Source organism: Nuphar pumila, chromosome 6 (genome assembly GCF_984573655.1).
Source record: "Nuphar pumila chromosome 6, dmNupPumi1.hap1.1, whole genome shotgun sequence".
Classification (NCBI taxonomy): Eukaryota; Viridiplantae; Streptophyta; class Magnoliopsida; order Nymphaeales; family Nymphaeaceae; genus Nuphar; species Nuphar pumila.
In genome coordinates, this window is record NC_143254.1 from 24074640 (window position 1) to 24090624 (window position 15985).

The 15985-nt window shown below is 35.6% G+C and overlaps 1 protein-coding gene across 2 annotated transcripts in view; it reads left to right on the top strand.

Annotated features, from left to right (window-relative positions):
* The window catches only part of LOC149834365 (cation-chloride cotransporter 1-like), a 95587-nt gene that overhangs the window by 49037 nt on the left and 30565 nt on the right, over nt 1-15985 (top strand). For both annotated transcript variants that reach the window (XM_090011361.1, XM_090011362.1), the window contains exons 6-9: nt 7950-8050; nt 10553-10614; nt 10913-11149; nt 11256-11370. In XM_090011361.1, the coding sequence (XP_089867487.1) occupies nt 7950-8050; nt 10553-10614; nt 10913-11149; nt 11256-11370 (515 nt within the window). The remainder of the gene's footprint in view (nt 1-7949; nt 8051-10552; nt 10615-10912; nt 11150-11255; nt 11371-15985) is intronic.

Genomic DNA, 15985 nt, shown 5'->3' on the forward strand with positions numbered 1-15985 from the left:
AGAAGCAATATACTGTATTACATACATGTTCATGCGAAGGGCTTGGTTGCTTAGGGGATGGTTGTTTCTTAGACATTTTCTTGCCAACCAATTCTAGTGCACCCTTTGTCCTCCGACGATTGCTATCAGAGGTATGTTTCTTTTGATACCCTTCGCTAGGTGAATATTTTCATCATAATCTACAATGTTTACTCCTGACTTATTGAAGATGATGTTTACGCTTCGGCAAAACTTCTCATAAGAGTCAGGGGAAGCGTACGCTGTTCGAATTCATTTTCCTATATTGGTCTTCATGAGCTGCAATAGACTCATGATGAATTAACTGTACTTTTTCAAGTAATTCTCTTGACACTTTTCTCATACATACATAAGCTTCTTCACTTTTCGATGCCAAATCTGCAACATGCATAAATGACCTACATAGTTGTTGATAACGGGAGGCTATGCGGCACTTCTCATCAACACCAGATAGACTGACATTATTTGCATCCAGCAGTTTAATTTTTGCTTGTCTCGTCTATCTTCACATTATATATGACTCAGGTATTTCTTATATCTTCTCTTGATTATTCAACTGTTTCGTTGTCAACATTGTACGTAACATGTGCTTCTTTTCTTTTTGGATGCTCTTCGTTCTCCCACACAATATGGTATTTGTGTATATTCCCATATTGCATAATCCTTCTATGTTGCAATTCATGACCTGTATAACCTCTTTCTTAACCCATTTAAATACAGTTAGTATATACAGATCTGCAGGTCGCGTCAATATTTTCATGCCCAAAGTTACAGGGTGGGTGTTGAAGCATTTCACATCTTGTTTAAGCTCATTCTGTCTAAGACCGTCTATAAATAATTCATATTGCTCCATGAAACGAAACATTGTTAAACATGAATACAATGTTTTTTTTCAGTGTGGCATGCATAGATTCAGCTCTTTGTGTGCTTATCATATCTGCACAAAAGTATTGTCTTCCATATGCCAGTGCCTACTTTTCTTTGTCTGCATATAAATGTTGTAACCATACACAATCTTCAAGGTCGTACATCTGAATCATTTGCTCCCAATTAGACATAAAGGTGACCTCGTCTACGCTCTCAAGTATACACTTTCTAAACTTTTTTATAAAACCCTGTCTTCTGATTAAAAATGTGTCTTATGTTCTTTGCTGCATTTTAAAAGATATGCCACAAACATAGGCGATGATGTGCATCTGACCATACATGAGACACTGCAACCGCAATTGCATTATCAACATTTGTAAGTACAACTTCAGGTTTCTTCTTATTTATTGCTTGTGTAAATACTCTGAACAACCACTCAAAGGTTTCCTTGGTCTGGTCATACAAAAAAGGTTTCCGTGAGTGATGGTTCGCTTCGACAAACTGCGCAAATGACCACTGTTCCATATTAATCTTCACTGTCGTATAAAAACAAGTGCATCATTGAAGCATTCATAATCTACTTTTGACTTTGAATCTACCCAAAACATATTCACAACATACTCATCTTCATCCCGTTGCATTACACTAAAGAAACCAGGTTCATTGCTTGAATTCTTTTGTAGGTAATCAACCAAAGAACATATTCCTCAATTTTTCATGTTGTCTAACATCTTCCTTCTCAAGTGGTTTCTTAGATTCATAGGTGTGAATGGTATATTCTCGCGACCACCATCTATGTGCGCGCACAAATTGTATGTCTTCCTTGGTTCAATGCCGACGCTATTAGCTATTTCAGCAATTACAGTATGCGCTTAAGTTACTTTACGATGTAAGACATATGAGTCATAAATGAAGCGGCTAATTCATGGTTATGATCATTGATTAAAGTACGAACTACATATTTTCCATTCGAAAGTCTTCTTAACAACATTCTCGCTGGACAACCACATCTTGAATCTGACTTGCTCCTTGTTGGATTTTCACTTGACTTCTTCCAACCTTGCTTAGAACAAACATATGCCTTTCTCACCACGGCACCCTGTGCATTTTTTGCCCAAAAATACTTTCTAGAAGCCAAGTTTTAAAGCATAATCATTATAAAATTTGTATGCAACTTCCTCATTATTAAACTGCATTCCCTCTACGGAAACATAGTCAAGTGTACTATTATGTAGACTTGAGGTGCCTGCACATTTGTCAAGTGCACTGTCATGATCGCCTACCTCATTATCGAATTACATTTCGTCTGTTGGAATATTCAAGTCAAGAGTGAATCCAATGCCTACACCCTTCTTATTATGTGCATTATTAGTGCACATATTCATTTTTGCAGGTGCGTCGATAGTACAGATGTCCGTTGCTCTATGACTTTTCAATGATTGAGATACATCATCTTCACTGCAACTAGTTGATATGCTCAACACTATCACGAGCACAATATCAATTTGCATTAGCCAACACATACGTTTACTACGATTTATTCAGGATGCATATAACAACGGCTACCGATTAGTTAAGCAAGTCAAAGAAACGATTAAATGAATCACAGTATCAAAGCAACAACATAATAGCTTACAAATCGATAATAACAGACAAAACCATATCTCACAAATTGACATTGGAAAACACATAATATCTTACAAATCGATATATGACAATTCAGCATAATATATTATAAATCGGTATACAACAATTCAGCATATCTTACAAATCGATATACGGCAATTCAGCATAATATATTACAAATCAATATTAACAAACAAAACAATATCTCACAAATCGATACTAAAAAATACATAATATCTTACAAATCGCTATACGGCAATTCAGCATAATATATTACAAATCGATATTAAAAAACAAAACAATATCTCACAAATTGACACTAGAAAACACATAATATCTTACGAATCGATATACGGCGATTCAACATAATATATTACAAATCGATATTAACAAACAAAACAATATCTCAGAAATCGACACTAGAAAACACATAATATCTTACAAATCGATATACGATAATTCAACACAATATATTATAAATCGATATTAAGAAACAAAACAATCTCTCACAAATCGACACTAGAAAACACATAATATCTTACAAATTGATATATGACAATTCAACATAATATATTACAAATCGATATTAAGAAACAAAACAATATCTCATAAAACGACACTAGAAAACACATAATATCTTACGAATCGATATACGACAATTCAACATAATATATTACAAATCGATATTAACAAGCAAAACAATACCTCACAAAACGACACTAGAAAATACATAATATCTTACAAATCGATATACGATAATTCAACATAATATATTACAAATCGATATTAACAAACAAAACAATATCTCACAAATCGACACTAGAAAACACATAATATCTTACAAATCGATATACGGTAATTCAACATAATATATTACAAATCGATATTAAAAAATAAAACAATATCTCACAAATCGATACTAGAAAACACATAATATCTTACAAATCGATATACAGCAGTTTAACATAATATATTACAAATCGATATTAAGAAACAAAGCATTCTTGTCTATAGATCCCTTGCTCGCATCTGTAAGATACTGGATGGGGTAGAGGCCCTTGCTCGCATTTGTAACCTAGCATTCTTGTCAACAGATCCCATCGCCTTACAAATATCTTCAAGTTTCCAACCGTCGAAACGATAAAATCTACCTGCAATAACAAAACGTCTTAATGACACTCACGACGACATACATTCTTCAACAATAGCATGATGACATGGAAATGTACTCACCACACTTTAATGGAACTTGTTGGAATGTTTGTGCGTTATTGCTTTTTTTTATACTGCCCAACGAAAATGAAGAAGAAGAGAAGATTGTAAAAAAAGATGGTCGACAAATCCTCCTATGACGCCTACTAATGATCGAACAAGTCGTTCGATTTATAGTTTTCTCCACGAGGTAGGAATGAACCCAAAAAAGTTTTCTATCTAACACAAGGCAGGAATGAGAAGGCGGCCATGTGTTGTAACACAAGCTAAAAACAAAGGCGGGAAGTGAAATCTATATACGGGGAGCGGGAGGACATTTTCGTCCAACACATATCTATCTTACAAGAGGACATTTCCGTCAAAAGCGTATCTACCTTTTTTATATGTTATTTTATTATAAAGTCATCATGGACAACATTGACATATGAATTATCGCGGGTCCCAAGATATTCCTCCGTACACACCGAAACACACAAATTTGTGTTCCGGGGAGAACACACTACACCCTCTCATTCAAGAAAGAGTATTTTTTGCATGAAAGGTTTAAAAATGAAATATTTTGGTCAGTTAAGGGTCTTTTTGAGAATAAAAGTGGGCATAACTAGCTATCAAAAGAGATTATCTCAACATAAGTTTTCTTATAACATGCTGCACAACTTTAGCATGCATCACTGCCTATAGATAGACCAACATGTGATGGTGCCTGATTAGTGAAAGAATGGTACATGCAATGGGCCCTCTTGATGAAAAATAAGTACTTGGACATGGAGTTTGCTCTTCATGACAGAAGAGGCATCTAGTCTATGGAAGTCACATACATTTTACTCTGATGCACTTTGTTTATTCCAAAGTTGTTCATCGAGGAGACGGGAGCGGGAAGCGATTCAGGAAGCTGAAGCGGGAAGCGATCCACTTCTGAAATTTTAGGAAGTGGAAAGTGCAAAACGACTTAGAAGCTAACCATAAATCATCTCGAAAGCGAGAAGAGAAGCGAATCGGAAGTGAACAAGGATTCAAAAGGGAAACGAAGTAGGAAGCGGCCTAGGTTTCGAGTGGGAAGCGAATAGGAGGCAAACATGAAGCAAAAATGTAATTATATTTTTTCTAATTTACCAAAATATAAGATTGATGTTATCATTGACAAAATAAACCATAAGTAGATACTAGATAACATTAACACTAATATATTAATCTTAAAACTGAATCATATATGCAAGTGCAACCATTTAACAAATGCATCATGTTGCAAGCATTTAATAAATAATACATCAAGAAAACTAATAAATTTGATTAAGAAGTATACCTGTTTCAAGAAATGAATAAAAAAACTTGTTATTTGAGGTTGTGATCTCTGCAAGATGGAAAAATCAATAAACTAAAAGATTACATGGAGATATGGTTAAATTTTTTAATGCACAAAACAAATTATACATTCACATGTTATTTCATATTACATTGAATTTGTTTTATTTTTTTTGTTTTTTTTTTCAGAGGTACTTTTTGCATAAATTAAAAAACAAAAAATATTTTTTTATGAACTAAAAAAAGCGGTATTACATTAGGAGACCATACTGATAAGTAAATCTTTTCAAGATTAAAAAATGATAATTGTTATCAGCATCCAAATTCTCAAATAATAGAACACTAAATCACCTTAGAGAAAAATCATTATACAATATATAGTTATACACACTGTCAAATTTGCTGGATTTTATCTCAAAATGCAGAAAAATAACATAAGGAAACAAAAGGATCCATAAAACTAAGTCTTTTTTACGATTTAATATGACGACCTAGCATGAACTAGGCCAACCATTTTAGCCAAATTAAACAAAAAAAAAACAGAAAGCAGAACAATGCTAAGAGAGAGAGAGAGAGAGTGGGTAGGGTTTGGGAATCGAAAACCCCAAACCCTACCCATCTTTTGGTTTTTGATATTTCACAAAAAAATTTACCACTTTACCCTTTTTCAAAACAGCCTTTTAACTTTTTTGGTAAAAATAAATTGAAGACTAAAAAAGGAAACTCGCTTCTCGATATTGGGAAGCTCGGGAAGCGAGTTTCTCTATTAACAGGAAGTGAGCTTCCTATTGATGGGGAAGCGTGCTTCCTACTAATGGGAAGCATGCTTCCCATTTAAAATGGTTGCTTCCCAGTGCATTTCAAAAGTGTTGCGTTTCATGTTTCCGAAATGCGCTTTGGAGAAGCACGCTTCCCCAAGTCCTATATCGCTTCTGGTAATGCTGGTTTATTCTACGTATAAGATCATTTTTTGGCTCAGACTTGCTTTGAAGAGGATATAATTGGAAATAGTTACCCATCTCTTTTCCCCTTGGCAGGTTTTATTTTGAACTCTCATGATCCATTGTCTGCCATATTTATAACCTTTTTTTTTGGTGATGCCTTCTCATTGAATTCGATTCTTAATAAATGTTTTACTTGTCAAAAAAAAGGGAAAAGAGTTGAGAAGATTATGGGCTGGTAATAAGAGCTTTCAAAGGAGGAATTTGTGATATAGTTGGAGCTTATATGATATACATGATGATCATGCGCCCGAGGGGGCTATATGGTGGTTGTCCATGCAAAAAGGATGCTACATGCCCCGATTCTTGATCTGTTGATTAACAATTCTTTATGTAAGGTTATTTGGAGATGAGTCCTACAACAAAGTTCTTCGCTTGATTGATAATGGTAAGAGGAAAAATAATTAACAATGGGTAACCTACAAAGAAAGTGTTGCAAGTTTGCAAGGATGCATTGTATTACAGAGCTATTATATGAATACTAATATTTTCATGCATTGAGAATGATTTAAGTTCCTCATTCTCAGCTCTTGGCTTGATCATCATGTATGATTGGACCCCTATGGACCTATTTTGAGCTTAGGACCAAATCCTAAAGTGAGATTTTCTGCATTTCCGGTGATTAAGGGGAAGATCTTAACTTTGCATGAATTGCAGGTTTGTGGTTGCTTACAATCTGTTATTTTTTCAACGGAAAGCAGTGGTAAATTGTTTCTCATCTTTTTTGGTGTTATGAAGTGCTTGAAGCTTCTGCTAGCAGTTTATTGACCGTATAATTCATAAATTGGATATTAGATTAGTTTATAAAATATCTCATCTTAGGCAAGTGGATTAGGTATCATGTCTGAAAAACTGGAGAGAGTGGTTGAAGGTCAAATGGTGGGCATTATGGTCAGAACAGCACATGAGATGGTTTAAACAAAAAATTTGCAGTCTTGAAGTCATCTTAATTAAGGTCCTGCAAAATATTCTTTTTCTTTTTTCAGTACTTTCCTCTTTGACCTGGCCAAACTAGTATCTTTGTGTTTACTTGGCTCCCAAAAATTATTCATCTCTAGATTGTCTAACTTATTAGGACAAGTGCCTCTGGTTCGCCTCCTATGTCCCATTTTTTTCTTTCTTTGTAATCTTTATTTCTCAAATCCTTTAAGAAAAGTTGTGAACATGAGTTGCATAGCAGTGCAACATGTTGTGTGGTCATATTTCTTGTGCCCTTTGTGTCAGTTCTTTTGATTAATTGACCCAAAGAGCAATATTTAGCAGTCATTATTGCCCTGTCGTTGCCTGCCTCTCAGTTCGTGTATTCTAGATTACCCATAAGGGGAGATATTAGGCAAGCACTTAAAACTCTTAGATGTGAAGAGTGTAGTTTGATACTTTGAGATATGGCTATAGATAAAATGTCTCTTGATTCAACCAGGCCATTCTAGGATATTAAACATGACCATGGGACACTCAAAAAGGGTTCTGACATGTTGAATTTGTGTCCTTCGTAATCCACTTGACGAATAATATCCCATATCAGGATTGGATCTGGGTGATGATTGGGTCACCAGATGGCCATTTGTATCTACAACCCAAATTCGATAAATGAAAATTTGTTAAATAATATCTATGTTTTTTTAATGTATATGTTGTATGTCTGTGCATGTCTGCATGTGCCTAAGCACATGTACACCTGCACACATATGTAACTACATAGACACATATATAGTCAGATGCATATATGTATGTACCGATGTGTATGCCTGTTTATACATGTATTTTGTATGCACTAAAATGGTGATATGTATTTCCTATGTTTTAATATGGTATGCAGCTGTGGGATCTGCTTTTCTTATTCTGTTACTTTTGTGGTTTCTATGCTTTATGCTTGCTTCATTCAGTTTCTATCCTCTTATGTGCTTCCCTATACAATTGTAGGGTGGTGGGCCATATTATCTTATTGGTCGAGCTCTTGGCCCAGAGGTTGGTGTTAGCATTGGCTTATGTTTCTTCCTTGGGAACGCTGTTGCTGGTGCTCTGTAAGCTTCTTTAAAACTATTCTACAAGCACCATTAGGGGCACTTCCCAGAATTTTAATACTCATAAATGTTTGACATACCAATTTAGTGTTATTCAGTTATTGCGTCCACATAAGAATTGTATATCAGCATCTTGTTGGTGACATTGTGAAGTAAGAATTTGTTAGACATGCTAACCAATTCACTTTCATTGTTTTCCTGCTCCCTGAACCATGAGTAGAGATACTTTGTTTTTTTAGGATGCACTTTTGTTGGTTTTTTCTGTTCTTGCTCTGTAAATTACCGAAGATGGTTCACTTGTAACAGCAAAAGAGATGCAATAATGATTGTTATACGACAGGAGTAAAGTATCTACTAACTCATCAAGGTTGCACTTTACCTCCATTGGTAATTTTATGCATCTTAGACAGTAGAACATCATCATCCAGATTTAGATATTTGGTTGTCCTAACATTAATTGAACTGACATAGCATATCATTGATAGACATTGAAGATACTGTGGAATACGAATGTAGGATGCAACATGTTATGTTGACTATTTGGAGTTGGTCCAGCCTGTTTGAAAAATCCTTGTTAACTTAGAAATGAACACCTATATAACACAAGTTACGTGTTCTTATGTGTATTTATTTATATGGTATGATAAGTTTTTATGAAATTGTTGGTAAGCTTGTCATCATGCACTTATTAGTTGCACATTTTTGTGGCAAGTTATCTACATTTGTAATTTTTTGTTATTTGTTTTCTGTTCTGGGAAGATTCTTCAATCCTTCAATATATATGTACCCTTATTTTGCTACCATATAGTTGTCTTCAAAAAGTATATCTTTCAGAAGATCATATATTTTATGTTATGAATGTTCTGTATCTCCCCTAATCCTGGCTTTTGAAAATTGCCACTTCCAGTTCTTACTGTCATTCAATATGTTGTACCAAAGAATTGTTCGGATCATGAGATTTTAACTGGATCAGATTTGGATTGGACCAGTCACTATATGATCAGATCCTGAACATGTATAGATTACTGCTGATAGCACCTCATCTGATCTCAATCTTAGGCTGAATACCCACAAGGCTTGTGTTCGAGTTGCATTTAGATCCATTTAGATTGGTCCACTTGTATTGGGTTTGGGCCTCTTTGCTTGTACTAATGTCCAAAATTCCTATGGAGGGTAATTTGGGTATATCACATACTGTTTTAAACTTAAGTCATTGTACTCCATAAAGCTATGTCACATGGATATGAATGAGGGAGAGGGACACGATGCAGATTCACTTAGTACAATTCTATAATTTTCAATAATTAGGACTGGAGACACTGCTGTACACACATAGATGTATGTATGTGTGTGTATGTAAAAAACAATTCTAAATCGCTATAATTACGAACATCAAATAATGAAAGTAAATTTAAATTGAAATGTAATGTAATTGATGACAAATTTTAAAGGAAACAGAATTCAAGTGTATGAAATAAGTAAATAAGATCATAAAAGAAAATAGATAAAGTTAATGAGACAATGTTGTCTGTGCGACTGTGCCCATGAAGTGTCGTGTCTATGAAATGTCCAATTGTCGTATCGTACGGGATACACAGGCTAAGTGAAGTGTCCATGTAATATAGCCATAAAGACTTCTAGAGGAAGCTAAATGGGCTTGAGACCTAGATAGATCTATAAATATGTAAATTGATTACATTTTACATTGTTTTGGAATAGGATTCTCTTGGAGAGCTCTTTTGAATATCTTAGGTCTTTCTCTAGTTTTCCGGTGAAGGATAGGCTCTAGTTATCCAGGGAATTCTAGTTGGTTAGGGATTGGGCTCTAGTGTTTAGCTTACCTAGATGCTAGAGATTCACATTGATCCATTCATCTCAACTAGATCCTTAATCCATCTACCCAATCCGCTAACTGTACCAAAGAATCCTTCATTTTCCCTCCAATTGTCATTGCATTCTCACTCAATCTATAGCAGCTTTCATCAATGCTTTTGATATTGTAAAAGCACATACGGATCGGCTCCAACTAAACTGAATCCAAATATCATCATTGCCTCTTGAGTATCAGGTCAGATTGTGATCCTAGCCTGATCAGCTCCATCTAAACTGAATCCAAATATCATCATTGCCTCTCAAGTATCAGGTCCGATTGTGATCCTAGACGTACAACACAATCATTCTCCATCTCTTTATGCATTGAGAATTTCATGCTTGTATATGGAAGACCTTGTATGTGTTCGAATTTACAGAAAGACTAGTTTGTTGCTGTTCTGTTAACTGGTATGTTAATTTCTACTTGTATGCATGTCTTGCAGCTTCCCCATTTTAGTAATCTCGATCCTTTGCAATCTTAATTTTGAAATGCAATGAGTCATCTAACTCACTAACGAAGCATTAAAAGACTAAGATTTTGTTACTCTAAAACATCAGCAAGCATTGCTCCAAATTTTTTCCTTATGAAAGAGTTGTTTATACTGACTCTCTCTCTATATCCGGGTATAGATATGTATTGGGGGCTGTTGAGACATTTCTAGATGCAGTGCCCGCTGCTGGAATCTTTAAAGGTAATCCTTTAGTTTATTGCAAGCTATGATGCTGTATTTTGCATAATTTTTTTAATAATGAATACATCTGTATTGCTTTCTCTGTTCTTTCCTCAGAAAGCATACGTCTTTAGGAACTCATTCTTCCTGAGTTACTTTTGATTACCTTGATTTTCTTTGTGCTTCGTGTCTATCTATAAAACCTATTAGCTGTAACTTGCTCCTTTTCAGCAGTTCTGATATGATCTGCCCAATCTTTAAATGCATTATGATTAGTTTATGAAAACTTGCCTTCTTGTTTCTGGTGTTTTGAACGCAGAGACTGTAACAAGTATAAATGCTACAGCTGGAAAAAATACCACAGAAATTGTTCACAGTCCAAATTTACATGATCTCCAAGTTTATGGAGTCCTTGTGACCATCCTTCTTTGTTTTATTGTATTTGGGGGCGTGAAATTGATCAATCGGGTTGCTCCTGCTTTTCTCATCCCTGTTCTATTCTCGCTGTCCTGCATTTTTATTGGATTTTTTTCAGCTCCAAAGCATGGTGCACCAGGTGGGCCTTTCACTGTTGTTTTCATCATTTTCTTAGTTTTCAACTTTTACCTTGCGTACTTTTGGAAATCATCTTCCTGAAAGTTTTTCTTTCTGCCTTTATCCAGAAATAATCACCGGGTTGAATTTGCACACGTTCAAAGAAAATTGGAGCTCAGATTATCAACGGACAAACAGTGCTGGAATACCTCAACCCGATGGGCCAATCTACTGGAACTTTAAGTAAGTACCATGGGGGCATTTAGTAACTCCTGAAGTTGTTGCACTTTTGCTTCTAATCCTGTGATTCCTTTATGAACATATATCTAGTTTGACTTTTCTCTCTTTGGTTGATGAAACACTAATGCTAATTGTTCTGTGAGTTCTCGAGTTGCATGTTGATAGTGGCCGCCTAATTTCGTAGCTTTAATACTATCATTTGCTTTTGCAACTTCTTGTCATTGATAGTGGCCGCTCTAATTTCGTAGCTTTAATACTATCATTTGCTTTAGCAACTTCTTGTCATTGATTATCTATGCCACTTGGACATCGATACAAGTACCTGTCATACATGGGTACATAGGTTGGGACATGCTAAGAAAGTCTCTGGAGCATCCAAATATTTAGAAGGGCCATTCTTTTGTTTCTTGCTAATTCATAGGTAGGGCTGTCAGCGGTTTTGATCAGGGTTGACCTGGACCTGCCCATATAAGTATTAACCGGATTCGGGTTCTATCGGGTCACAAAAATAGAATTCCATACCCGAACCCTCATATTTTAAAAATTCTTCATTAAAAATACATATAAAATACTCGGGTCGGGTACCTGGCCAAAAAGACAGGTCGGATTGGGTACCAGGCAAAAATCATGAACCAAACCCGACCCACATATTTCTCGGGTCAACCTGAATATTATTCGGGTTGGCACTTTCCTTGCCCATACCCAGGAAATCAGGTTTGGGTCGGGTTGGGTACCCGGTACAAAGTGAACCCATTGACAACCCTATTCATAGGGCTGCTTCTGTTAAAATACATGTAATTCATATATATATATATATATATATATATATATATATATATATATATATATATATATATATATATATATATATGTCTAAAATACCCGATAGGGGTATTTTAGTCATTTCACAAGTACCCGATAGGGGTACTTGTTTTTCTTCTTTTATTTTCTTTTTTGTTTTTGTAATTTATATTTTTTTATTTTATGTTTTTTTTGCTCACACAAAGGGGCCCCACCATGGAGTCGATGGGGCCCCCAACGGTCACATTTGTGACCGTTGGGGGCTCCCAACGACTACATGGGGAGCCCCTAGGTGGCTCTCCTTTTAAGGCCTTTTGGCCATCCCCCCTCTCCTTCTTTTGTGTATAAATAGGGGTGAACCCCTCTTGTATTTTTCACTTAAGAGAGCTCTCTCTCTTTTCAATAAGAGACATTTATATTTTTATGTTGTGTTGTCTCTTGTGGGTTTGGGTGTTAGCCCTTTTGTTTGTTCATTAGTGGATGTTGTAAGTGCTTAATGCACTCTTTGCTTTTCCGCATATTTCATTACATGGTATCAGAGCCTTATTTATGCTCTTCTTCTTAATATAGCTAGTCGTGTAGTTATATTTTTTTTCTTGTTGTATCTCTCTCCATTTATCCTCTTGTGAGTGATTGAAATGGAAGGAGAACAAAAGATTGATCTCTCCTTCAAGCTCAATGGCTCCAACTACATGATGTGGGCCGCCGCCATGGAGAACAACCTCAAAGGTAAAAAACTTTGGGGATACGTTATGGGCACCATTCCGGAACCACAACTCCAACTAACTAAGATGGATGGTGATCAAGAAAAAGCTCTTGAAGGAATTGCCCGCATGAAGGCCATTGAAGATCACCAATCTAAAGTGGAAGATTGGGAAAGCAAGCATGCCAAGATTCTTGCTTGGTTCATGAACAATGTGGAGCTCAAGATTTGCGCCAACATTGCCAAGTTTCGGATGGCGAATGAAGCATGGTTCTTTATGAAATGTATGTTTACTCAAAAAGACCTTGCTCGTCAATTCTTTCTTCAAGAAAAAATCTGGACTATCAAGCAAAGAGAAATGAGTGTAAGGGATTACTTTAGCACTCTTGGTCCCCTATGGGATGAACTATCTTTAGTAGAACCGAAATGGGTTTCTAGTGTGGATGTGGAATTAAGGAGAGAACAAATGAAAAAAGAGCACTTTTTCCAATTTTTACATGGGCTTAGGCCCGAATATGAACAAGTTAGATCTTCCCTCCTACATAGATCTAAGCCTCTTCCCGTGGAAGATGCCATAGCCGAAATATGCCAAGAAGAAACTCGTCTTGGCATGATTAAAGGAGGAGATGATTTCTTGGCCGTATCAAAACTCGGCAACCATATGAAAGCTTACAAACCTCCACATTTTGGAAGGCAAAATAATTATAATGGCAACTATAGAAAAGCCATTTCCCATCATTGTCAAGAGTCGGGTCATATAAGACCTAATTGCCCTAAGTTGAATGAAGCACCTAAAAATAAGGTTGCTTCCGTTGAAGAAGCTACTCAAAAGAAAGAGGAAACCACCAAAGGGAAGAAATCTTTTTCTCTTGCTCAACTATCGGAAGCACTACAAACTCTACTCAAGATACCATCAACCTCGGGTGCCGCCATAGCTTCTTCCTCTCCTCCAGGTATGTCTTCTTGGATCCTTGACTCTGGAGCTTCCTTTCATATGACCCCACTTGAAAATGAGCTTTCTGATTTATGTAATAATTATAAAAACTCCTATGTTTCAACTGCCGATGGTACATCTTTACAAGTAAAAAGTTTTGGAACTTAAACTTTTCAAAAGATTTCTTTGTGTCAAACGTGAGAGTTGTACCTCAACTTAATTTAAATCTTCTCTCTGTTGCTCAAATATGTGATTATGGATGTGAAATCTCCTTCTCAACTAAGGATTGCTCTATACAGGATCTCCGATCCGGGGAGCAGATTGGGCAAGGCCATAGAAGGGGAGATCTCTATTATATGAGCAACTTGAAACTCCCCACTAACTCTTTTTGTAACCATGTCCAAGATAAAAATATTGAAATTTGGCATCAAAGACTTGGACATCAAGTTTCTAAAAAATGTACTCCTTTCCATTTGGAAAGAAATTTTGTAATGAGAAACATTTTGTTTGCAAGAATTGTATTTTTGGCAAAATGAAATCTACTCCTTTTCCAAACCGAACTTTTGTGTCCAAAAGACCTTTTAAGTTAGTCCATTCGGACGTTTGGGGTCCTTTCCCGGTCATGTCTAAAGGAGGGTACTCCTATTACGTTACTTTCATTGATGACTACACTAGGTATATATGGATCTACTTTTTCAATTTAAAATCCGAAGTCTTTGACTTCTTCAAAAAATTTCACATGATAGTTAAAAATCAATTTTTAAGTAATATCTCTACTCTTAGATCCGATTCGGGTGGAGAATATTTATCAAATGAATTTCAAAACTATTTAGAAGTAAATGAAATTTGTCATCAAAGATCATGTCCTAGGACTCCCCAACAAAACGGCTTGGCCGAAAGAAAGCATAGACACATCATGGAAACCACTAGGACACTCCTTATTTCCAAAGAAATTCCAAAGAGTTTTTGGGCCGAAGCGGCCTTAACCTCAACTTACTTAATAAATAGAATGATATCTTCATCTTTACAAAATACATCTCCATATGAAAAACTATTTGAAAGAACACCCGATGTCAATAGATTAAGAATTTTTGGATGTAAATGTTTTGTCCTTACACATAAACGGGACAAATTATCTCCTAAAGCTATTGAATGTGTTTTCTTGGGATATGGAGAAAATCAAAAGGGTTTTAGATGTTTTGACTTAAAAAATAACAAACTCTATGTATCCAAAGATGTAACCTTTTTGGAAAATGAAAATGGTTTTGTGAAAACTAAAGATATTGACGAAAGTGAATATGCTTTTTTATTTGATCTTCTATCTCAAGAAGATGAGACTCCTCAAGAAGAGGAAATCTCTAATGAGTCTTTGAATGACCTAGAGGATATTCCTCTTGACAATGTTATAGATGAAAGCGATAGACCAATCCAAACCTATGTTAGGCGTAGTCAACAAACTCAAATGAGCGCCTTAGAAAAATACTCCCAAGGATCCAACATAGAAGAAACATCTCTAAGGAGATCCAGTTGCATTGTACTCATTTCATGAACCTTCACACTATAATGAGGCCAAAAACATTCCCCAAAGCCATGAACTTAGAGCTTAGTGCCCTTGAAAAGGCAAAAACTTGGGAAATAACTCCGTTACCCACTGGAAAGAAATCCATTGGATGTAGATGGGTCTTCAAAATTAAAACTAAGAGTGATGGTTCATTAGAACGTTATAAAGCACGATTAGTAGCTAAAGGATATGCTCAAGAATATCGTATATATTATGAAGAAACCTTCGCACCTGTTTCTAGAATGACTAGTGTTAGGACTCTTATCGCCGTAGCATCTGTTAAAAAATGGCCTATCTATCAACTAGATGTTAAGAATGCTTTCTTAAATGGTGAATTAACTGAAGAAGTTTATATGGATCCTCCACCAGGAGTGTGTATTGGTAAAAATAAAATTCTCAAACTTAAGAAGGCATTATATGGTTTAAAACAAGCCCCAAAGGCTTGGCATGATAGATTTAGTAATGTAATGATAAGTTTGAATTTTCGTTCATGTTATACTGACACTGCTTTGTTTGTGAAAAGTGCAGGGTCTTCAGCAGTTATTTTACTACTTTATGTTGATGATAAGATCATCACAGGAAGTGATGAGCAAGGCATTGATGATATTAAGAAAGTTTT